At 44.9% G+C, this 24,277-nt stretch overlaps 1 protein-coding gene across 1 annotated transcript in view; it reads right to left on the bottom strand.

Moving 5' to 3' along the window:
• Positions 1-264: 264 nt before the first annotated feature.
• LOC116985963 (myosin-16-like) overlaps positions 265-24,277 on the bottom strand; it is a 67,253-nt gene continuing 43,240 nt past the window's right edge. The window contains exons 28-44 of the mRNA XM_033041106.1: positions 23,251-23,341; positions 21,574-21,630; positions 20,443-20,529; positions 19,094-19,339; positions 17,279-17,396; positions 15,458-15,585; positions 15,181-15,377; positions 11,419-11,551; positions 10,040-10,256; positions 8,077-8,213; positions 5,972-6,075; positions 5,224-5,416; positions 4,179-4,382; positions 2,495-2,620; positions 1,878-2,048; positions 1,277-1,477; positions 265-556 (exon numbers count right to left, since the gene is read on the bottom strand). Coding sequence (XP_032896997.1) covers positions 365-556; positions 1,277-1,477; positions 1,878-2,048; positions 2,495-2,620; positions 4,179-4,382; positions 5,224-5,416; positions 5,972-6,075; positions 8,077-8,213; positions 10,040-10,256; positions 11,419-11,551; positions 15,181-15,377; positions 15,458-15,585; positions 17,279-17,396; positions 19,094-19,339; positions 20,443-20,529; positions 21,574-21,630; positions 23,251-23,341 — 2,602 coding nt within the window. The 3' untranslated portion in view covers positions 265-364. The remainder of the gene's footprint in view (positions 557-1,276; positions 1,478-1,877; positions 2,049-2,494; positions 2,621-4,178; positions 4,383-5,223; positions 5,417-5,971; positions 6,076-8,076; positions 8,214-10,039; positions 10,257-11,418; positions 11,552-15,180; positions 15,378-15,457; positions 15,586-17,278; positions 17,397-19,093; positions 19,340-20,442; positions 20,530-21,573; positions 21,631-23,250; positions 23,342-24,277) is intronic.

Consider the following 24,277-nt stretch of genomic DNA (forward strand, 5'->3'; position numbering starts at 1 on the left):
ATTTATAGATTAATTGGCCTCTGTAAATTGTCTCTAAAGTGTAGGGGATGGTTACAGAAGTGGGATAACATAAAACTAGTGTAAATGGATGATCCATTTTATCAATTAAGCTGCTGATGTTGAAGATGATTTTATCCAATGTTGCTGGAGAAAATGGATGGATGTTCGACATGGACTGAAGGACCTGTTTCCGCACTGTATCTTTCAATCAGACTATCTATTGTACATTCTGAGCCAGTAAAGAATACAGAGGCATGGAACAAATGAAATGTTCAACACGGACAAACTTTAATGTGCCTTTTACACATGGTTTTGCTCAGTGACTGAAGTTGGGGCCACTGGGCGAGACGGGGCAAGGCCCTTCCTACTCCTCGGGAGTGGATTTGGAGGACACCTGGATGACCTCGACGGTGCTGAAACTTTTGCTGGCGGACACGCGGTTCCTGGTGCGGAGTTTGTTCAGGACACACTCTGCCATTCCTGCTCTCTCCTCGGCATCGTCCAACTCGTGCACAGTCTTCCTGTATTTGGCCAGGCTTTGGTTAGCCTGTTCCTCCTGTGAAAGAGGAGTTCAAGAGAAACAATGGTTTAATGACACTGTATTTGTCACACCTGCTGAGGTACAGTGAAACTATTTTTTTTGTATACAGTTCAGGACGTATCACTACACATAAGCACTTAGAAGCAGTGAATATTGATCCAATCGACCGATATTCACTGACTCTTTTCCAGCTGGTGTCCTTTGTTTGGGACAGTCACAACTGGTCCTTCAGATGGGTGTTGGGGATTAATGTCCAAATCAGTTGGCATTAGGATGAACAATTCTTCACGTTGGATAGTGCTAGTGTATGGGGTGATTGCTGGTCGGCGCGGCTCGGTGGGTCGAAGGGCCTATTTCCACACTCTACACTGTATCTCCAGAGTCTAAAGTCACTGTTGTGGGATATACTGTATTGTCTCATAAAATGGAATCGCAATTCAATTGTATCTTTATTCCCTGTAACCTGTATTTGTATACATTATTCCCTTTATCCTGTATTCATATACTTGGATGCCTTCATTGTAAATAGTCTTCCCGCTGACTGGAGAGCACACAGGAGAAAAGCTTTCCACTGTAGCGAAAGAGGAGCTATTAAAGAGGATCAAGCCTGCACTTGTGGGCTGTAACAATGCTCTTTAAAGAGGGACCTGATGAAGGACATTCAGACTGAGGACATTCAGAATAACTTGCTTTTCTAAACACAGTTCCAAGGTCAGGGATGTACAGATGACTTACAGACTCTTCAATCTGCCTTTTGTAGCTCTTCAGTTTGACCTGCAGTTTCTCCACCAGTTCCTGCATGCGTTGGTTCGTCTTGTGATCTTCATCGGTTTGGAAGATCAGCTCCTTCAGCCGGCGCTCATTCTTACGCAGATTTTTCACTGTCTCCACATGGCGTTTCTGCTCTATGTCCAGCTCAGACTCCAGCTCCTTGATCTAGATTGTAGCAAAAACACCAATTTAGTGATCACATTATCCCATGACGTTATAACTGGACGGCTTTTAATTTGAGGAAGGACATTCTTGCTATTGAGGGAGTGCAGCGTAGGTTCGCCGGGTTAATTCCCAGGATGGCAGGACTGTCATATGACTCCGCTATTTTTGTCAAGGGTTATGGGAAGAAGGCAGGAGAATGGAGTTAAGAGGGAAAGATGGATCAGCCATGATTGAATGTCAGAGTAGATCCAATGAGTCGAATGGCCTAATTCTGCTCCTCTGATTTTTGTAAATTATCTTCTCCCCTTTGATTTGGGGCAGTGATTAACTGGCCATTTTCTGAGGTCATCCTTTGCCCCCGACCCCCCCCCCCCCCCTCCAGCCGCTTCGCTATCCTCACCTTTGTCTCCAGTTTCTGGATCATACGTCGTCCACCCTTCAGGGCCATTTGCTCAGATTCCTCCAGTTTTCCCTGCAAATCCTTGATGGTGATCTCAAAGTTCTTCTTGATCTTCTCCAGGTGCATGCAGTGCTCCTGTTCTTGCCGCAGTTCCTCGCCCATGCGGGTGGCCTGGACAAAGAAGAAAGAGGGTACGTTCAGGTAACTGCTTGTGGTGGACTTCGAATCCACTCAGGTCAAAATATATCAGCAACCTTTGGTTAAATGGCTTTTGTGCTCATTAGGCGCTTTCAATATTAATAATATCAACATTTCAAAATGTGCACAAAATGGGTGTAAATTCAGCCCACGTTCATATCCAGGCATCGATGGCACGAAACTGATCAAACCCACTCGACATCAATTTGTAAAATATTAATTTGTCATATTTAATGTAACTTATCATTAACATAAAATAAGGACCAGAGGCAGTAATTTCAAATTAAAAGCATAATGATGGATGGAAATTAAACCAAAAATTAATTAGTTTAAGAATAATGTTGGCTGAGTGAAATGAATGATGTACAACTATTTAGCAAGAGTATTTCTATTGTGGAGCGATTCTAGACTGAACTTACGTCACTCATGGCCTTCTTGGCTTTCTCATCAGCAGATCGGAACACGTGAATCAGTTCTTCATGTTCATTGGTGAGTGACTGAAGATCCCCTTCTAGTTTCCTCTTGTACACCAGCAAGGTGCTATTCTGAAGGGAAAGAACATTGAAAGTTTGAAGGCAATTTATTCTGTCCAATTTGATTGCTTTGGAAGAGTGTTGCCTGATCACCTTGATTCACACACAGCATTCCAGATGCCTGGCCAATATTTAGCTATGTTGCACTGAAAACTGATCAGGAAGGACACTAGAATACACTCCTCAGAAATCCATCTCCATCTTATACTTGCCTCACAATGGCATTTAAACCATGAATTGAATGGCTCATAGAGCTGTACAGCATGGAAACAGCCCCCTTCGGCCCACTTTGTCCAAGCTGGCCAATTTGGCCTGTTTGGCTAGTCCTATTTGACTAGATTTGGCCCATAGCTCTAAATTCTTCCTAACCATATATCTGACCAAATGCCTTTTAAAGGTCGAGAAGAGAGCCATTCTTAGTGGAGATCGGTATCAAACAAGGCTATTGCACTGGTTCTAATCTTTCCTGCCACAGCCTCACCTCCAGCAGACCTTGCAGGGGAGTGGGGCTAATCTCCATAATTCTGAAGAAGGTTGCTCGACCCAAAGCGCCACCTATCCATGACTACTCAAGGTGGAGAAGGACCATTCGTTACGGTGCTGAGAACCTCATGACCATGCCCGCAATGTGCACATCGACCCCATCAGACCACACGGAACTGGACTTCAGGTTAGTCATTCTCAATTCCGTGAGATGCCCAAGAAGAGGTGTGTTGCACAGAGACAATCTGCAGTGAATCATAAACTACTCCGAAGGGCAGCAGTCCCACTCTAGGAGGATGATGTTGCGTTTGCTGCAGTTAGCCTGAGAGCTGAGACACAACTTATAAACTACCTATCACTGCAGATCAGTTATGCTCTCGACACTGTGACCATGAACATCCATTTCAGTTACAGCCCATATAGAGTTATGGAATCTTACAGCATGGAAACAGGCCCTTCGGCCCAACTTACCCAACCTGTCCCATCTACACTACTCCCACCTGCCTGTGTTTGGCCCAATTCCCTCTAAACTTGTCCAATGTTTGCTAAACGTTGTGTTAGTATCTGCCTCAACTCTCACCTCCAGCAGCTAAAGGGCAAGATATAGGCAGAGAGGAATAGAAATGATGACGCCATCATTGTGTTCTGGAGTTCAAACCAGATCCTCTTTCAAGTTATATAAACATCAATCTATAGTCAGAGGGAGGTGAATCTGTGGAATTCTTAGCCACAGACAGCTGTGGAGGCCAAGTCGATGGATATTTTAAGGCAGAGAGAGATAGATTCTTGATTAGTACGGGTGTCAGGGTTATGGGGAGAAGGCAGGAGAATGGGGTTGGGGTGAGAGATAGATCAGCCATGATTTAATGGCGGAGTAGACTTGATGGGCCGAATGGCCTGATTCTGCTCCTATCACATGAAATTTTCAAATCATTTTCCTTTGCTTTCGTGTGTGTATGTGTGTGTGTGTGTGTGTGTGTGTGTGTGTGTGTGTGTGTGTGTGTGTGTGTGTGTGTGTGTGTGTGTGTGTGTGACGGCAATGTTAATTTTTGATTAGCTCTCACGACATTTACTCGCAGTTAGTTACCTGCACGTTGAGCTCATTGTACCGCTCGCTCACTTCCACCAGCTCCTGCTCGGTGAGTTTGCGGGATCGCTCACTAGATTCCAGCGTGTGGCGGTGCTCCTCCAGCTCCGTCTGCAGGAGGCTGATGCGCCGCTCCGACAGGTTGAACTGTTCGCGCAGTTCCTCGTGTCGTCGGGTGTCCTCGTCCATTTGAGCCTGTGTTTCCTGAGGGGAGAGAAGACCATTTTGTTCCATCACAAGAGAGACTGCCAACTCCTTGAATTGAACTTCACCACCAAATCTCCACGCCCCACACCTCCCAGAGGTCATGTGCACCGTGCACTGTGGCCTTCCGACCCTGACTAGCTCCGCGCTCCATATTTTCACTGTTCAATCATGAGCAGACAGGCTTTAAATTTTACTTGGGCCTAAGTTCTGAAATTCATCCCTCAGTCCCTTAAAGCAGCCTCACAGCCACAAATATTGTCATTAACTGCTTCAAATCAAAGTTTGCTTGCTAATTTTTAGTTTCATCTTTTGGCTTAGCGATACAGCGCGGAAACAGGCCCTTCGGCCCACCAAGTCCGCACCAACCAGCGATCCCCACACATCGACAACTCTACCCTACACACACTAGAGACAATTTTACATTGGCTGATCTATCTTTCCCTCTCAACCCCATTCTCCTGCCTTCTCCCCCTATTAACCCTTAATTCTTCTCTGCCTTAAAAATACCCATTGACTTGACCTCCACAGCCGTCTGTGGCAATGAATTCCACAGTTTCACCACCCTCTGACTAAAGAAATTCCTCCTCATCTCTTTCTAAAGGTACATCCTTTTATTCTGAGGCTGTGTCTTCTGGTCCAAGCACCCATCACCCTTTGTGTAATAAAACCTGCCCGCACATCTTGAAACTTTCCCTAAAGCTATGCCCTCTAGTCCTTGGCAAATACATCCCGGGGAAAAAGGTCCTGACTGTCTGCACTATCTATGCCTCTCACTAACTTCTCTAGAAAGACATGTCCTAATATTCCCTTGAAAGAAAAGACGTCAGCTCGTATCTACCTTGAGTTGCTGCTGGAGTCTCTTTAGGGTCTTGACCAGCTCTGCGTTGTTCTTGTTTGCATGCTCCAGCTGGATCTCCATCTCGTTCACGTCGGACTCCATCTTCTTCTTCAGCCTGAGAGCCTCAGCACGGCCCTTCGATTCAACATCTAAGCTGGCCTGCAGCGATTCAATGGCACGCTGGTGGTTCTTTCTGCAAGTTCATTGGAGAAGGTGGCATTTCAAGCGCGAGTTTCCTACTTCCCGGTGAAATATTACAGTGATGTCTACACACAATGTTCTCTGCCAGGGAACGCTGGCAGTTGTGAGAGTCAGAGAGCCAAGTATGAAATGGATGCTGCTGCAATCATGATGACAATTTGGTGTAGTTTGATTTAGAGATACAGCACAGAAACAGGCCCTTCGGCCCATTGAGTGCATAGTTCTATTCTATCCACTCCCCACACACCAGGGGCAATTTACAGAAGCCAATTAACCTACAAATGTGCATGTTTTTGGGATGTTGGAGGAAGCCAGGAGCACCTGGAGGAAACCCACATGGTCACAGACGAGAACGTGCAAACTCTACACAGAGAGCCCCCTGCCACTGTGATGCAGCAGCTCTGCCAGCTGCGCCACTGTGCTGCCCATGACATTAAGCAATGGTTAATTTGAGTTGAGACATGTATTGCATAATTGGTGCAGGACTCTACCTAAGGCGTACTTAATAAAATGGATACATTTAAAATAATCTTATAATCCTGCATACCTGGTGATTTCGAATTCCTCTTCCTTTTCATGGATTCTCCTCTCGATATCCGCCTTCACCTGTGCCAGTTCCAGTTGAACCCGAACCAACTTAGCCTCCTCTGTCTACAGGTAAAGAAAACGAAATAAGTCCATTCAATGAAGTACAAACTGGTCATGCATTATCTTAAACGCAGGACATACGAATATAAAAAAAATGTTAAAAGGAAACTCCCAAAAAGAAACAAATAAAAATATAAAACTAGAAATTTAAAGATTTCAGAGATGTTCTTCATGTGAACTTTGTAGCTCTCCAACAAAATCCTCTTATTAAAAGAAGAATTAAAGACTGTTCCTCACACGAAGCAGATAATGTACCTATTTACTGCAACAGAAGGTGGCCCTTCAGCTCATTGTCACCATGCTAGTCCTGTCTGAGCACTTCCATGAGATTCTGATTCTGGACTCAGAATTAGTGATATGTGATTTAGGTTATGATCACAGTGTGAATGCAAAGCAAAATCACAGGGACCTAGTTGTTGCCTGCAGCAACAAGGAACAGGGACATTGTTGCATGCAGCAACAAGGAACAGGGACATTGTTGCATGCAGCAACGAGGAACAGGGACATTGTTGCATGCAGCAACGAGGAACAGGGACATTGTTGCATGCAGCAACGAGGAACAGGGACATTGTTGCATGCAGCAACGAGGAACAGGGACTATGTTGCATGCAGCAACAAGGAACAGGGACATTGTTGCATGCAGCAATGAGGAGCGGGGACTATATTGCATGCAGCAACGAGGAACAGGGACATTGTTGCATGCAGCAACGAGGAACAGGGACTATGTTGCATGCAGCAACGAGGAACAGGGACATTGTTGCATGCAGCAACGAGGAACAGGGACATTGTTGCATGCAGCAACGAGGAACGGACATTGTTGCATGCAGCAACAAGGAACAGGGACATTGTTGCATGCAGGAACGAGGAACAGGGACATTGTTGCATGCAGCAACGAGGAACAGGGACATTGTTGCATGCAGCAACGAGGAACAGGGACATTGTTGCATGCAGCAACGAGGAACAGGGACATTGTTGCATGCAGCAACAAGGAACATGGACATTGTTGCATGCAGCAACGAGGAACAGGGACATTGTTGCATGCAGCAACGAGGAACAGGGACATTGTTGCATGCAGGAACAGGGACTATGTTGCATGCAGCAACAAGGAACAGGAACAATGTTGCCTGCAGAGACGAGGAACTGGAGATGCTGGTTTACATAAAAGGACACAAAGTGTGGGTCAGGCAGCACCGCCCCGGGCTGCGGAGTCCTTGCGGAGCGGGACTTACCTACCATCACCCGGCGGGGTCACAACATCGGAGGCTTGGATTGCCTCAGCGCAGAGGGAGAGCAAGGAGGGAAGAGACAATGACTTTGGGACTTAAACTGTGTTGAGTGTTTGTTATTTATTCTATGTTATGACTGCAGGCTAAACCATTTTGTTGCACTGAAAAGTGCAATGACAATAAATTGAATCAAATCTCTGGAGAACATTTAGTTTAGTTTATTGTCATGTGTAAGGTGAAAAGCTTTTTCGTTGTGTGCTAACCAAGTTCAAGTTCAAGTTCACATTTATTGTCACATGCACCAATTGGTACAGTGAAATTTGGGTTACCATACAGCCATACGAATAAAAATAAAGTCAGAGGAAAGACGAGACATGATTATAATCGAGCCGTCCGCATGCACTTGGCTTAAAATGAACTAAATCACAATGTGAAAGCTACACTGAGTGTTTGCCTTGTCTTGGTCAGTTGTGAAACTTACGTCACAGAGATAATGATTCCATGCCATGCAGTTTTTTGTATTGTATTGTATTGTATTCAAATTTATTGTCATTGTCTCAGTTAGAGACAACGAAATGAATTTCCCTTACAGGCAGTATCATAAAAATAAAAATAAATAAATAATAATAAATAATAAAACATCTTAAAAATAAAATAGAATTAAAAAAAAAAAAAAAAAAAAAAAAGCACAAACACAGAAACACAGAACACAGTTCACATCTTTATGATAAATCAGGCGCTTACTCTGAGAGCCATTCACTGAATCAAACTCCATTACCTCCAGCAAACTTTCAGCCTCTTCCAGAGCCAGTTGCAGTTCATCCTTTTCAATTTCCAGCTTCTTCCTTAATTTCATCAGCTCGTGCACACTCTTCCCACCTTCTGACAGCTGATCGACCAGCTCCTTAATCTCATCTGAAGGATCACACCAAATTATACAGTGAAATCAGAGTCCAATGACCATTTGTATCACGATAACCGCAGGTGAGATCAGGCCTTTGGACATATCCAATGAAGGATTCCAACCGAAACATTGTCTGCCCATTTACCTCTTCAGACGCTGCCTGACCCGTGGAGTTCCTCCTGTATGTTTTCCTCAAGATTCCAACATCTGCAGCTCATGTGTCTCCATTTTGGAAACATCTGTCAGCAACAGGGCAATTCAGACGTCCTCTCCTTTCTGAAGCTTTATTGAACGGGACAGAGCACTGATATATCTGAGTGTTGAGCACCCCATTATTTGTGCCTAGTAACCTAAACTGAATCAAACTCTTATTTCATCGAGACACTCGGAACTGCAGATGCTGAAATCTTGAGCAACACTCAAAAGTGCTGGAGGACCTCAGTGGGTTGAGTTCAGTTTAGTTTATTGTCACGTGTGCCGAGGTACAGTGAAAAGCGTTTGTTGCGTGCTAACTAGTCAGCGGAAAGATGATTAGACAATAAGGACGATCAGACAATTGAAAGATGGTCAGACAATACATGATTACAATCGAGCCATTCACAGTGTATCGATACATGATAAAGGGAATAGCGTGAATAACATTTAGTGTAAGATAAAGCCAGCAAAGTCCGATCAAAGATATTCCGAGGGGCTCCAATGAGATAGATAGTAGTTCAGGACTGTTCTCCAGAAGGGTGTGAAGGGTCTGAAGAAGGGTCTCAACCTGAAACGTCACCCATTCCTTCTCTCCAGAGATGCTGCCTGACCCCCTGAGTTGCTCCAGTTTTTTGTGTCTATCTTCGGTTTAAACCAGCATCTGCAGTTCCTTCTTACACAATTCGTCTGCTCTATAGATGTGGTTGGGTGGTTTAGGTGGGAAGAAACTGTCTCTGGATCTGGAAGTGTGCGTTTTCACATTTCAACAACTTTTGCCCGATGGGAGAGGGGAGAAGAGGGAGATTGTGTGGAGGGTAATGGTCAGAAGACGTTTCGAGTTGAGACCTTTCTTCCAGTCTGAATGTCCCGACACAAAACATTGCCTGCCCATTCTCTCCGCGAATGCTGCCTGCCCCGTGGAGTCCCTCCAGCACTGAGTTTTGCTGCAATGTTTTGCACCACTTGATTGTGTGTACAGTGGCACAGCGGTGGAGTTACTGCCTTACAGCGCCAGAGACCGGGTTCGATCCTGACTACGAGTGCTGTCTGTACGGAGTTCGTACGTTCTCCCCATGACAGCGTGGGTTTTCTCCGGGTGCTCCAGTTTCCTCCCACTTTCCAAGGAGGTGCAGGTTTGTAGGTTAATTGGCTTCCGTGAATTGCCGCAAATGTGTCGGACATGGGTGATCATTGGTTGGCATGGACTCGGTGGACCGAAGGGCCTGTTTCCAAGCTGTATCACGGAAGTAAATTAAACTAAACACCCATCACCAATCATCTATCCTATCTGAGGTTGTATAATGATTTAATTGTGTTTACTCAGCGGGTGCAGCAGCATCTATGGAGCGAAGGAAATAGGCAACGTTTCAGGCCAAACCCCTTCTTCAGATTTAATTGTGTGTGTGTGTGTATGCACTTGCAAGCGTGCGTTTGTGTGTGTGTGTGTGTGCATGTGTGCACAAGCTGGTGAATGTGTGTGTGTATGTGTGAGAGAGATATGTGTGTGCACGTGTTACATTGTATCTAGGGAAAGCTAAGGTGCAACATCTAGTTTGTTCCAATTGAAATGTGTTCATTTAAAGCAGATCGAAACATTGGCTTGCTATTCTCTGCCACGGGACGGTTGCCTTGAAACAATTACCTTGAAGATTTTTATTGTCTTTCTTCACAACCTCGAGGTGCTCAATAATCTCCTCATAGCTTGTCTTCAGTTTGAAGACTTCCGTCACGTAGCTCCGGCACTCCTTCTGCGAGCTGTCCAGTTCAACCTGTATTTCTTCATATTTCTGCTGCCATTCTGAAAGCATTTTGTCAAAGGATCGTTGCTTCTTGTCCAGAATAGCTGCAGCAGCGTTTGACTGAGAATAATCAGAAAAGAGGGCACGTATTACACCCCCTGCAGAAATATCCTGAGAAATAGGGCTTCTATTTCATCTGAACATGTTCAAATTTACATCCTGAGTGCATTGGTTGAAACTGGAGGGCCATTTAACTCGTGGCTAAGCACTTGAGGTTACAGGGAGAAGGCAGGAGGATGGGGTTGAGAGGGGCAAATAGATCAGCCATATGCAGACTCGATGGGCCAAATGGCCTAATACTGCTCCTCTGTCTTATGTCTTGAGTCGGTGAACCCATTGTGTGTGACCCTGTGAAGGTGTTGATTCTGATTTGATATACTCCTGGAGATTTTACCATATAACCTCCAAACAGGCCACTCAATCAAGAGATCTTTTTGCAAAACAATTCTCAATTATTTGCGTTATTATTTAATGAAAATCAAAAATACATACCTTTTTTAAATGTCTTTTTGTTTTTTTTTTACACTAATGGTTTTTTGTTTTTTTTCCTGGTAATAAAATATTTCACTCTGGGAGCCACCAGGTCTGCATGGCGGCGCAGCGGGTAGAGCTGCTGCCTCACAGCGCCAGAGACCCGGATTCAATCCCGACCTCGGGTGCCATCTGTGTGGAGTTTGCACGTTCTCCCTGTGACCAGGTGGGTTTCCTTTGGGTGCTCAGGTTTACTCCTACATCCCAAAGGCCCGCGGGTTTGTTAGTCAATTGTTCCCGGTGTGCAGGGAGTGGATGGGAAAGTGGGATAACAGAGAACTAGTGTAAACGGGTGATCGATGGTCGGTGGGCTGTAGGGCCTGTTTCCATGCTGTACCTTCCAACCAATCAATCTAAGGTGATCTGTATTTAATCTGTTGGGGAGAAGGAATCAATTGCATTTTTCACCGTATATGAGGGGGAACTTCTTTACTCAGAGAGTGGTAGCTGTGTGGAATGAGCTTCCAGTGGAAGTGGTGGAGGCAGGTTCGATTTTATCATTTAAAAATAAATTGGATAGGTATATGGACGGGAAAGGAATGGAGGGTTATGGTCTGAGTGCAGGTAGATGGGACTAGGTGAGAGTAACTGTTCGGCACGGACTTGTAGGGCCGAGATGGCCTGTTTCCGTGTTGTAATTGTTATATGGTATATATATATCAAGGACGAGCAGCAGCCAATGTCTCATTACCTTTTCCAGCTCAATGGATAAGTCTTCCACCTCTCCAGTGAGTCTCTGCTTGGACTTCTCCAGGCTGGCTGCCCGGGCTTGTGCAGCCTCAGCAGCTTCTTCAGCCTCCTGCAACCGAGCGGCCAGCTTCCTCCTGTTAAACAGAAGGTGGTGTAAGATGTTAGCGCAGAGATAGACGGCAGCACGGTGCTGCCTTACGACGCCGGAGACCCGGGTTTGATCCTGACTACGGGTGTTGTCTGTACGGAATTTGTACGTTCTCCCTTTGTAGGTTTTCTCCGACTGATCCAGTTTACTCCCACTTTCCAAAGACGTACAGGTTTGCTGGCCAATTGGCCTCTGTAAAGTGTCCCTTGTGTGTAGAAAAGTGCTAGTGTACAGGATGATTGTTGGTCGGCGTGGACTCAGTGGGCCGTAAAGCCTGTTTCCACACTGTATCTCTAAAGTCTAAAGATCTAGGGAGACACAAGAGACTACAGGTGCTAGAAACTTGAGTGTAACACAAAGTGCTGGAGGAACTCAACTTCTCAACAGCGCAGCATGTCAGGAAGGAAATGGACAGTTTCTGGTCTGAAGAAGGATCCCAACCCAAAACATCGCCTGTCCATTCTCTCCGCACATGCTGCCTGAAGCACTGAGTTCATTTTTTTAGTTTGAGAGATGCAGCGTGGAAATAGGCTCATCGGCCCACAGAGTCTGTGCCGACCAGCAATCACCCATACACGTGTTAGAAACATAGAAACATAGAAAATAGGTGCAGGAGTAGGCCATTCGGCCCTTCGAGCCTGCACCGCCATTCAATATGATCATGGCTGATCATCTAACTCAGTATCCTGTACCTGCCTTCTCTCCATACCCCCTGATCCCTTTAGCCACAAGGGCCACATCTAACTCCCTCTTAAATATAGCCAATGAACTGACCTCAACTACCTTCTGTGGCAGAGAATTCCACAGATTCACCACTCTCTGTGTGAAAAGTGTTTTCCTCATCTCGGTCCTAAAAGATTTCCCCCTTATCCTTAAACTGTGACCCCTTGTTCTGGACTTCCCCAACATCGGGAACAATCTTCCTGCATCTAGCCTGTCCAACCCATAGAGGGAGTACAGAGAAGGTTCACCAGACTGATTTCTGGGATGTCAGGACTTTCATATGAAGAAAGACAGGATAGACTCGGTTTGTACTCGCTAGAATTTAGAAGATTGAGGGGGGATCTTATAGAAACATACAAAATTCTTAAGGGGTTGGACAGGCTAGATGCAGGAAGATTGTTCCCGATGTTGGGGAAGTCCAGAACAAGGGGTCACAGTTTAAGGATAAAGGGGAAATCTTTTAGGACCGAGATGAGGAAAACTTTTATAGCTACCCGTCATAGGTCATTGCAGGTCGGCGAATATTTTCAACATGTTGAAAATTCAGCAGCAACCAGAAAGATGCGACGACTCGTTGGGCGACTGAGGAGGCGACTCACGACCATACAGGCGACACCCTGGCGACAAGTCGCGGGGTGAAGCCTTTATGGTCATGACTAGTCGCCCAAAGAGTTGTACTTTGTTCTGGTCGCCATGTTGAAAATTTTCGGAGACCTGTAACGACCTATGACGGGTGCCGGCAGTGGCCGAAAAAGTTGCGTAAGTGGGACAGGCACATAAGGCAGCAACTCTACTGCTGCGTCACAGTGCCGCCTAAAGATCCACAAGCACTTTGTGTGATTTGGAAGGGATTTAGTCTGTTTGAACGCGTGTGATAATATAACACCCAGTGCACTACAGATGCCCCCCGATTTACGATGCTTCGATTTACGATATCTCGAATTTACGATGGTGCTAACGCTCGGCAACGGCAGCGAGCCGTACGTCACATCTGGTCACGTGATCAAATTGTATTAAATGCGTTTCCGACTTGCGATATTTTTGATTTACGATGGGTTTATCGGAACGTGACCCCATCGTAGGTCGAGGAGCTGCTGTATTGTGAATCAATGGGAACATGGGCAAAACTAATAATATTTGGCCACTTGATTTCATAAAGAATTCATAATTCAGTAGTGGCTTGTACCGGCTTCTTCACTGAATAAAGAACAGCTGATGAAGCGGTCAGTATCGGTCTGCATCTAGACGAGGAACCTACAGATTGTGATGTTCCCACACGCCTAAAGCACTTGTCCTTCTCAGAGATGCAGATCATGGTCTGGAGATCAAATGCTGCCTGCATTGCCAAAGCGATGAAGTTCAGTGCATGTTCTAGATGCTACCCAATGTAGCTACTCTGTGCCAGTGATGGAAGGAATGAACGTGTGGAGTGGTGGATAGATTATCAATCTAGTCCGCTGCTTTGTTCTGCATTCTTTGGGCCAGGGAAGAATATTCCAGCACATTTCTGACTTGCGCGTGGGAAAGACACAAAGTGCTGGATTAACTCAGCGTGTCAGGCAGTATCCCTGGAGAACATGGATTGATGACGTATTGGGTCGGTACCCTTCTTCAGACTTCTACATTCTATCCAGATTTCTACATTCTGACATGTCTTGTGGATGATGGAAAGACTGGGATGTCAGGAAGTGAGACAGTCGTCACAGAATGGCCAACTTCTGACCTACTTCGGGGCCAGAATATTGACGTGTCTTCTCTGGTTCAGTGTTTGGCCAATGCTGATCCGCAGGATGTTACTTGTGCCGGAGTGTGATGATGATGAGGCTTTGTAGCGCAGAATGGAGGTAATTAATTGCCAGGCATCTCTAGGAATGAATTTGACGCCACATACGGGCCCAGGACTTGTTGAATGCAGGCATAGACTAGTTCATTTACTGAGAGGTTCCAAATGGACTTGGTCATTGTGTAGCCATTAGAGAACATCCCCACTTCTGACCTTAAGGAATGAAGGTCACTGCAGCTGAAAAGCGTTTGCGCTGGAAAACTGTGTAGGAAGGAACTGGTTTACACTGAAGATAGAAACACAATGCTGGAGTAACTCAGCGGGTCAGGCAGCATCTCTGGAGAGAAGGAACAGGTGACGTTTCAGGTCGAAACCCTTCTTCAGACTGAGAGTCGGGGGGAAGGGAAACTAGAGGTATTAAAGATTCAGAACAAATCAGAGCTGGCACTGTTGACCAAGGGAAGGTAGAGCTCACCATGGTCCATTGCTAACTGTGGAAGAGGTGATAATGAAGGGATATATGGATGCAAACAGTGGAACTGGCAGGATGACTAGGGTGGGGGAGGGGCAGAGAGAGGGGGATGCAAGGGTTACTTGAAATTAGAGAAATCAATATTCATACCGCTGGGTTGTAAGATGCCCAAGCGAAATATGAGGTGCTGTTCCTCCAATTTGCCTGTTGCATGGAACACTATCCCGGGAACACTTTTCCCAGGAAATGTTCTGGGAAAGCTCTGTAACAATGGCTGTGGACTTTAATCAATCAGTTACTCACTTAAAGAAACATAGAAACATAGAAAATAGGTGCAGGAGTAGGCCATTCGGCCCTTCGAGCCTGCACCGCCATTCAATATGATCATGGCTGATCATCCAACTCAGTATCCTGTACCTGCCTTCTCTCCATACCCCCTGATCCCTTTAGCCACAAGGGCCACATCTAACTCCCTCTTAAATGTAGCCAATGAACTGGCCTCAACTACTTTCTGTGGCAGAGAATTCCACAGATTCACCACTCTGTGTGAATTTTTTTTTTCTCATCTCGGTCCTGAAAGACTTCCCCCTTATCCTTAAACTGTGACCCCTTGTTCGGGACAAGAAGAATGACTCACTTTGTCTCTTCCAGTTCCTCTGTCTTCTGAATGGCATCGGTCTCATACTTGGTCCTCCATGTAGTCACTTCGCTGTTTAGTTTGGAGACCAGTCGCTGCAGTTCAGCTTTGCTCGCTTGCTCTTCCTCCAGTTGTTCCTTTGTCAGGTCCATGTCATGCTTGGCGTTGGCTAGACCCACCACTGCTCCGCTTCTGGACTGAAGATTGGAAATGGCATTTACCATGAGGCGCTCCGTCCAACCAAACATGCAACCACACAAAATAAAACAAGCCTCACCCGTGACTCTTCTTCTAGTTGCCTCTTGAGGTCTTCAACGTGTGTACTGAGGGTAACTTTGGTCCTGATCAGCTGGTTCAGTTTACTCTGGGCTTCCGCATGTTCACGACTCAACTCGCTGTTCTCCGCTGGTCAGGAAAGAAAGAGAGAATAAAAGGTCAGCAAACTATAGCTGTCAATTATGTTCACTGGCCACAAACTCTTTGAATCGCTTCCCTCTGGAAGGCGACTCCAGATTGTCAAAGCTGCCACAGCCAGACGTAAAAACAGTTTTTATCCACGAGTAATTGCTCTACTCAACAGCCAAAAATCTGTAGCCTCCCTTTGATCTGGTATTTTGTTGGTTCACATGCTTGATCAATGGTGTCTTATCATTAATGTTTTATTATTATTAATGTTTAGTGTTTTCTGAGTCATTCGTAACTGTCACTGTATGTCATGTTGTTACTTGTGGGCAGAGCACCAAGGCAAATTCCTTGTATTGAATACTTTGCCAATAAACTTACTTACTTCACTGTTTCCTTTCTGCATTTATCTGTTTTGTAGTAAATGCCTACTATTTTCTGTGTGCTTAAGCAAAGCAAGAATTTCATTGTCCTATACAGGGACACATGACAATAAACTCACTTGAACTTGAACTTGAGGTTCCAAGTTACCATTGGCAACACCTGCAGGAAAAAGTGTATTGATCCTTCACGGAGTTTCCTGTATAATGTAACGTGCGGTGGGGAAGGCAGATGCCATAGTGGCATTTAGGAACACAGTACAGCACAAGAACAGGCCCTTTGGCCCACAAAGTCTGTGCCGAACATGATGCCAAGACCAACGTTTAGCTACCTGGATATAATCCATATCCCTCCATTCCTGGCATGTCCACATGCCTATACAATAGTCTCTTCAGATCATAGAGTCATACAGCATGGAAACAGGCTCATCAGCCCTACTTTCCCACACCAACCAACATGTCCCATCTACACTAGTCCCACCTGCCTGCATTTATCCCATATCTAAACTTGTCCTATCCGTGTACTTGAATGAACATGTTTCATGATACAAAGTATTTCAGAAGAATCTCTGGCTCTATATTGTACTTTTAACTAGGAAAACTAGGTGAATAGAATCCAGCAGGTCTAGCAATGTCTGGACAGGGCGGCTCAACATGGAGGCACTCTCTGCAGACAAAGAGACAGTGTAGCAGACCAACAGACCAGAGCCAAATTGGACATCAGCCCAAGGTAAAAGAAATACGAAACTAGGTTACAGAAAATAAACGCAGGGGCGATACATACATACATGAAATCGACAGAAGGATGTAGGGCTGGGTGTTTATGCGTGCTATTTTTATGATATTTATTTTAGTTGTTTATCTTTTTAAATATTTTACTTTGTATGTATCGTTAGCTTTTAGAAATGTTTGAATGGTGCACTGACTGGCTGACATTTTACAATTTCGTTGTACATGGTTCATGTTACAATGACAATAAAGAAACTATTCTATTCTATTCTATTCTATTCTAAATCATAAATACATTACATTCCGAGCACTGGAGAATAGAGCAGGATAAATTGCATTTTTTTAAAAAGATATTGCTTATATTTTACAGATGGTTTTTTTCTTTAAGGTCAATGAAACTGGTTTCAAATCAAAGCGTTATAGCAAGTGCGAAAGTTAAACTAATTCTGATCGGTGGCACATTAAGATTTGATTCTTAATTCTTAATTCATTAAGAATATTAATTAAGGGAAGTTATTTTCTGCTTTGTAAACTTTTATGACTGCAACAGTTTCAGGTGTAGGGAGGAGTGGCAGGTTATGTGATACCTGATAACCTGGTCTTCACCGTATTAACTTCACTCATGTTTCTTTCCATTTCAGAATACTTGGCAATGGCCTCTGTTAAGTTGTCTTCCAGCTTTCGAACATGCATGTCTGCACCAAGCTGCACACAGAAGAGTATAATGATCATTTATCATAGAAAAGGCTTTTACCATTTAGTAGAACAAAGAAAATAGCACAACCAGTATGCTCAGGATCAGAGAGAGGGAGAGGGAGAGGGAGGGAGAGGGGGAGGGAGAGGGAGAGGGAGAGGGAGAGGGAGAGAGGGAGAGAGGAAGGGAGTTGGGGTGAGAGGGAGAGAGTGAAGGAGGGGTAGAAGGAGAGAAGGAGAGGGGTAAAGGGAGAGAGGGCTAGCGGGATAGAGAGGGGTAGAGGGAGCGAGGGAAAGAGAGAGAGAGGAAAAGAGAGGCTGTTTATTTCAGCTCTGTCAATGTGTACATGATCTGGAGACTGCCTGAAATTGTCTGGAACTTTCCTGAATCTCGATGAAAGACCCTTAAAGTTGCAGTTAATTTCACACCTGCACCTCCTGAACATATCTCTCCGTGGAGATGAAGATTACAAAATGATCAAACGTCAATGCTAGAGGGAGTTGCATCAGAGCGAGATGTAAAGTTCTTTGTACATTGCGTTTTCAATGTGTAAAACCAATACTAGAAAGAACAGTATCTATGCCACTTATAAGACATTACTCAGTTCAGGGGCGGCATGAAGTTGCAGCGGTAGGGTTTATGCCTTAGAGGACCAGAGACCCGAGTTCGCCCCTGACGATGGGTGCTATGTGGATGAAGTTTGTACGTTCTCCCCGTGACTGCGTGGGTTTTTTCCAGGTGCGCCAGTTTCTTCCCACACTCCAGATACGTACAGGTTTGTAGGTTAATTGGCTTTGGTAAAAATTGTAAATTGTCTAGTCTGTAGGATAATGCTAGTGTGCCGGGAGGGGGGATCGCTGGTCAGCGCGGACTCGGTGGGCCGAAGGGTCTGTTTCTGCACTGTATCTCCAAATAAACTCAATATTGCCGGGAATTTCTCTGAACTTTGATTGATAATTTAGTACCAAGTGGCATATCAGATCAAACTTGACGTAAGGAACTGCAGATACTGGAATCTTGAGCAAAACATACATTGTTTTATAAAGGGTCCACAGCACCTGTGGAAAGAATGGAGAGGCGACATTTTGGGTCTGGACCCTTCTTTAGACTCAACTTGGTGCTTAGCATCTTGAGGTATCATTGAGAATGCTGAAAATCATGTTGACTACCTACACTGCCATTAGCTTTAACAAACCATCGCGGCGAGCCAGGGTTAGTTTAAATGTTTAAGAAGGAACTGTAGATGCTGGAAAATCGAAGGTAGACAAAAATGCTGGAGAAACTCAGTGGGTGAGGCAGCATCTATAGAGTGAAGGAAATAGACGACGTTTCGGGTCGAGACCCTTCTTCAAATATGCGACATTTCGGGTCGAGACCCTTCTGCCAGCACCAGAGCACCAGAGACCCGAGTTCGCCTCTGACTACGGGCGCTGTGTGGATGGAGATTGGACGTTCTCCCCGTGACTGCGTGGGTTTTTTCCAGGTGCGCAGGTTTCCACACTCCCACACTCCAGATACGTACAGTTTTGTAAGTTAATTGGCTTTGGTAAAAATTGTAAATTGTCTAGTTGAAGAAGGGTCTCGACCCGAAACGTCGCCTATTTCCTTTCGCTCTATGGATGCTGCCTCACCCGCTGCGTTCCTTCAGCATTTTTGTCCACCCAGGGTTAGATTTAGGTGATTATTCACGGTGCTTTGGCCCATTCACCTTGGCTTTCTGCAGGGCCTCCGTGTTGCCGCTGAGATCATCGATCTCGGATTTCATGACCTGCTTGTCCTTCTCCAGTTTGCCCTTGACCCTCTGCAGGTTCTCGATGTGTTCCGTCAGCTCAGCCAAGGAGTCGGTTTGCTTCTTCCTGAGCGCCGCGGCGGTGGCCTCAGCCTGCAGCGCCGACTCTTCCAGCTCCCGTCGCAGCTTCAGCAGTTCTGTTTCCCGCTTCTTGTTCATCTCAATCTGTGGGGACAGTGGGGACAATGTGATTACCATAACACTCGCAAGAGAAGGCATTGTCTGCAATTTACCACCACCCCCAAAATAAACGCCTTCTTTTGCTGAACAACCTGAAGAATTTGCCAATAATTTTAAAATGTGAGGACCAGTTTCTTTAGCCAGAGGGTTCATAAATTCATAATTCCTAGGGGCAGAATTAAGCCATTCAGCCCATCAAGTCTACTCTACTCTGCTATTCAAGCATGGATGATCTAATCTGGGTGGTAAATCTGTGGAATTCATTGCCACAGACGGCTGTGGAGGCCTTTGAGCTAAGTTTAATTGGATAAGTGGACTTTATCTTGCACTAAATAGAAACATGGAAAATAGGTGCAGGAGTAGGCCACTCGGCCCTTCGAGCCTGCACCGCCATTCAATATGATCATGGCTGATCATCCAACTCAGTATCCTGTACCTGCCTTCTCTCCATATGTTAATCCCTGTTAATATGTTAATGTTGTTCCCTTTATCCTGTATCTGCGCACGCCATGATTGTATTGATGTATACTCTATCCGCAGATTGGACCGCATGCAAACAAAAGCTTTTCCCTGTACCTCAATACATACGACAATACATATAACCAAACCGACAGCAACATCTCAGGATGCTGCCTCCCTTCTGGGTCTTTTCAACGTGAAGGTGAAGCAGGGTTTACGGCAACTGGGCGGCACAGTGGCGTGCACAGCGGTAGAGTTGCTGCCTCAAAGCGCCAGAAACCCGTGTTCGATCCTGACTTTAGGCGATGCCTGTGCAGAGTTTGCATGTTCTCCCTGTGACCGTGTGGGTTTTCTCCGGGTGCTCCGGTTTCCTCCCATATTCCAAAGGCATGCGGGTTCGCAGGTTAATTGGCTTCTGTAAATTGTCCCCAATGTGTCGGAGAGAACTAATGCACGGGGTGATTGCTGGTCACCGGGTGGAATTGGTGGGCCGAAGGGCCTGTTTCCATGCTGTATCTCTAAACCAATCTAAAGTAAACAACTCTTCCCTGCTCCAAAGATAAACGTACATGCAGACACGTTGATAAAAGCGCTCGGATTGAAATCCCTCCACTTGCCCCTGAAGTTACCTGAGACACTGTAGCCCCGCCAGCTTCTTCCAGTCTGTCACTGAGTTCCTCCAAGTCACGGGCATACTCGGCTCTCTGCTTCTCAACCTGCATGGATTGGAGGAACGCCATTTGAAACCAAGCACAACCACTTAAAACAAGAACAGCAAAGATGATCCCGGCTGTTATCAGATATTATTTGCTACCAAGGCCACCAAGGGAGGTTTGATGGGAAAAGACGCCAATACTGGAGTAATTTAGTGAGTCAGGCAGCATCTTTGGAGAACCTGGATCAATGATGTTTAGAGTCGAGACCCTTCTTCAGACTGGGTACCTGAAATCCTAGTTGGGTCCAAACTGAGAGGTGTGGAAACAGAGCTGGAAGCCACGTGGTGCAAGATGATGGGGCGGGCAAATGCTGAAGCAAGAAGCATGGCTATGGTGGCGGTCTTCAGAGTAGGATTCTTCTAACTCCATGAAGGAGATGGTAGATTATTAGGAAGCTGGTTCATGAGGCCATTGATGGTGATCGCATTCCCAAATGATTTTCTCCTTCTCACATCCCATCTCACCCTAAGTTTGCTTCAAGACCTTTGCTCCAGCACCTCCCCGTAAAGGGCTTGACCCCATGACCTCTGCAACGAGATACGGCATGATATATCCCTTTACCCCACCTCTAAAATTTCTATTTGGTTCTTCACCGTTTGAGCATGTCGGCATGTGGCCGAGTGATTAGGCATGAAGATAATGAGCGAAGGTGTTAATGATTAATGAAGTGTTACTATGGGCATGATTTGGGCAGCACAGCAGCACAGCTGCCTCACAGTGCCAGAGACCCAGGTTCAATCCTGACCTCAGGTGCTGTCTACGTGGAGTTTGCACGTTTACACAGTGACCACGTGGGTTTCCTCCGGGTGCTCCAGTTTCCTCCCACATCCCACAGACGTGCGGGTTTGTCGGTTAATTGGCCCTAGTGTGGCAGGGAGTGGATGAGGATGTGGGTCAACACAGAACTAGTCTGAACGGGTGATGGATGGTCGGAGAGGACTCGCTGTTTCAGTGCTGTATCTCTTAAATAAGCGAAACTGTCACAGACTGGTTGGCCGTATCATGAGAGATATTTGCACGAAGCAGCAATCGACGTAGTTTTACCTTGGCTCTCATCGCCCGTTCGCCCTCAAGTTCCTCTTCCAGCTCTTCAATACGGGACTACAAACAGAAACACATGCATTAGTGGGGTTTTTTAAAAAAAAAATTATTTCTTTAATTATTTATTTATTTATTTATTAATTTATTGAACATGTTAAAAAATACAAACACAAATAAACTTGTAAGCAATAAAAAAGAAAAGAAAACACAAAGGAAAACAACCAAATAAGTAACTCAAATAATACAAATAATATCGTTTAATGTTTAATCGTTTAATGGTACACAAAAATGCTGGAGAAACTCAGCGGGTGCACCCGCTGAGTTTCTCCAGCATTTTTTGAGTACCTTCGATTTTCCAGCATCTGCAGTACCTTCTTAAACACATTAGTGTTTAATATCTCTCTATCCCTTTCTAAGTTTAAAACCAATGATACATATGTATTATGCGTCGGAAGGAACTGCAGATGCTGGTTTAAACGGAAGATAGGCACACATGCTGCAATAACTCAGCGGGTCAGGCAGCAACTCTGGAGAAAAGGAATAGGTGACGTTTCGGGTCGAGATCCTTCTTCAGACAGATGATATACTCTTCAGGTATACTAAGTTGGCAAGATTTTGGTCATATATGATTTTGGTCTTTTCTTTGAATCAGAAATTTAATTTAATAATGGTAAGCTCAAACAAAATTAACAAACTAAAGAAGCCTTTCTCTTCAAAGTCCTCTGGCTATTCAGGCGAAGACATTACACATGTAGATGTAGAAGTTTTACAAGTCTTTCGAGTCACATTTAAAATATCAGAAGGGCTACAATGATCTATGCGGTATTTTTTAATTATTATTACTCCAAAATCTGTATTTTAAAGTCAAATTATACCAGCATCATGAAACTACTTTGCACGTTTTTATTGTGTTTTGCAAATGACTGCTGTGGTCGAGTTTGTATCACATAAGGTAATTGTTATTTGTATTCAATGCATAACATGGAATCATTTTAACAATCTTGAGTCAATTGAGGGGTACAGTGTGTAGGACGGAACTACAGATGCTGGTTTACACCGAAGATAGACACAAAATGCTGGAGTAACTCAGCGGGACAGGCAGCATCTCAGCAGAGAAGGATTAGGTGATGTTTTGGGCCGATACCCTTCTTCAGACATATGAATTCTATAGTCTTCAGATATACTAAGTTGACAAGATTTTGGGAATGCATGATTTTGGTCTTTGATAGAAGGAATAGTCTCTGCCTCAGAGGCCAGCTCTCTGGATGCTTTCAAGAGAGAGCTAGATAGGGCTCTTAAAGATAGCGGAGTCAGGGGATATGGGGTGAAGGCAGGAACGGGGTACTGATTAGGGATGATCAACCATGATCACATTGAATGGCAGTGCTGGCTCGAAGGGCCGAATGGCCAACTCCTGCACCTATTGCCTATTGTCTATTGTCTATTGAATGGTGGGGAGGGGAACAGTGGGCAGGTGCACTGCCAGCATTCCAGCCATAATCGGCAAATTAGGGTAAAATTAATCACACTCCCAACCTTACATTCTAGCTTTGAGTCATCGGCCAATTTTACATGCATTGCATTGTTTCAATGTGCTCTAAAATGTATCTCCATCCAGTTGGTTATTGGCAAGAATAGACCATGTTCTGATAGCATTTATCAGATTAGTCATCTCCATACCTGATGCTCTTTCAGCTTCCTATGTAACGTGGTGTTCAGAGATTGTTCATCTTCCAACTTGGATGTCAATAAATTAATCTCCATGTCCCTCCTTCAAAAATCAAAAATGAGTTTCAGGTCACAGTGCAAACCATTGTTGATGAAATAATGTCAGCGGTTCAGGTAAAAAAAAAATTTGACGGAGAAGACCAAATGACCTGATTATTTAGTTTAGTTTCAGTTATGGTTTAGTTTTAGAGATACAGCTTGGTAATAGGCTCTTCGGCCCACCGAGTCCACGCCAACCACGAGCCCTGATCGACATTTAAAAGACATTTGGACATGTAGATGGATCGGAAAGGATATGGGTCAAACATAGGCAGGTGGGACTCGTGTAGATGGGGCATTATGGTCAGCATGGGCGAGTTGGGCTGAAGGACCTGTTTCCATGCTCTATGACACTAAGTTGGAACATGGATAGAAAAGGTTTAGAGGGATATGGGCCAGGCATGGGCAGAAAGGACTAGCTTAGATGGGCTATCTTGGTCGGCATGAGTCAGTTGGGCCAAAGAGCATGTTTAGCGAGCTGTATAGAAACATAGAAAATAGGTGCAGGAGGAGGCCATTCAGCCCTTCGAGCCAGCACCGCCATTCATTGCGATCATGGCTGATCGTCCCCAATCAATAACCCGTGCCTGCCTTCTCCCCATATCCCTTGATCCCACTAGCCCCTAGAGCTCTATCTAACAGTGAAATAGTTTTAAATGACTCAATGAAATAGGTTTTTTTTTAAACATTTCTCATAAACCCAGACTTTGCAACTACAGTTAAGTTAAAATTTCAAAAAAGTTATAGGAATATGGACTGACAGGAACAATGAATTTGAGGATCAGCTGGTACACTTGCAAGTGTTGCCTGAATCTCTCTCCTTTGTGTATTTTACATTCTAATGGTCTTTACTTCTCAAGAAGACAGCCTAGAGTAAAATCTGTGGATTATTTATAAGAACTAAGGTCTTTAAAATGACTCTGCGCAAATATTGTGGAAG

This window comes from Amblyraja radiata, chromosome 22, assembly GCF_010909765.2.
Source record: "Amblyraja radiata isolate CabotCenter1 chromosome 22, sAmbRad1.1.pri, whole genome shotgun sequence".
In the NCBI taxonomy this organism is placed as follows: Eukaryota; Metazoa; Chordata; class Chondrichthyes; order Rajiformes; family Rajidae; genus Amblyraja; species Amblyraja radiata.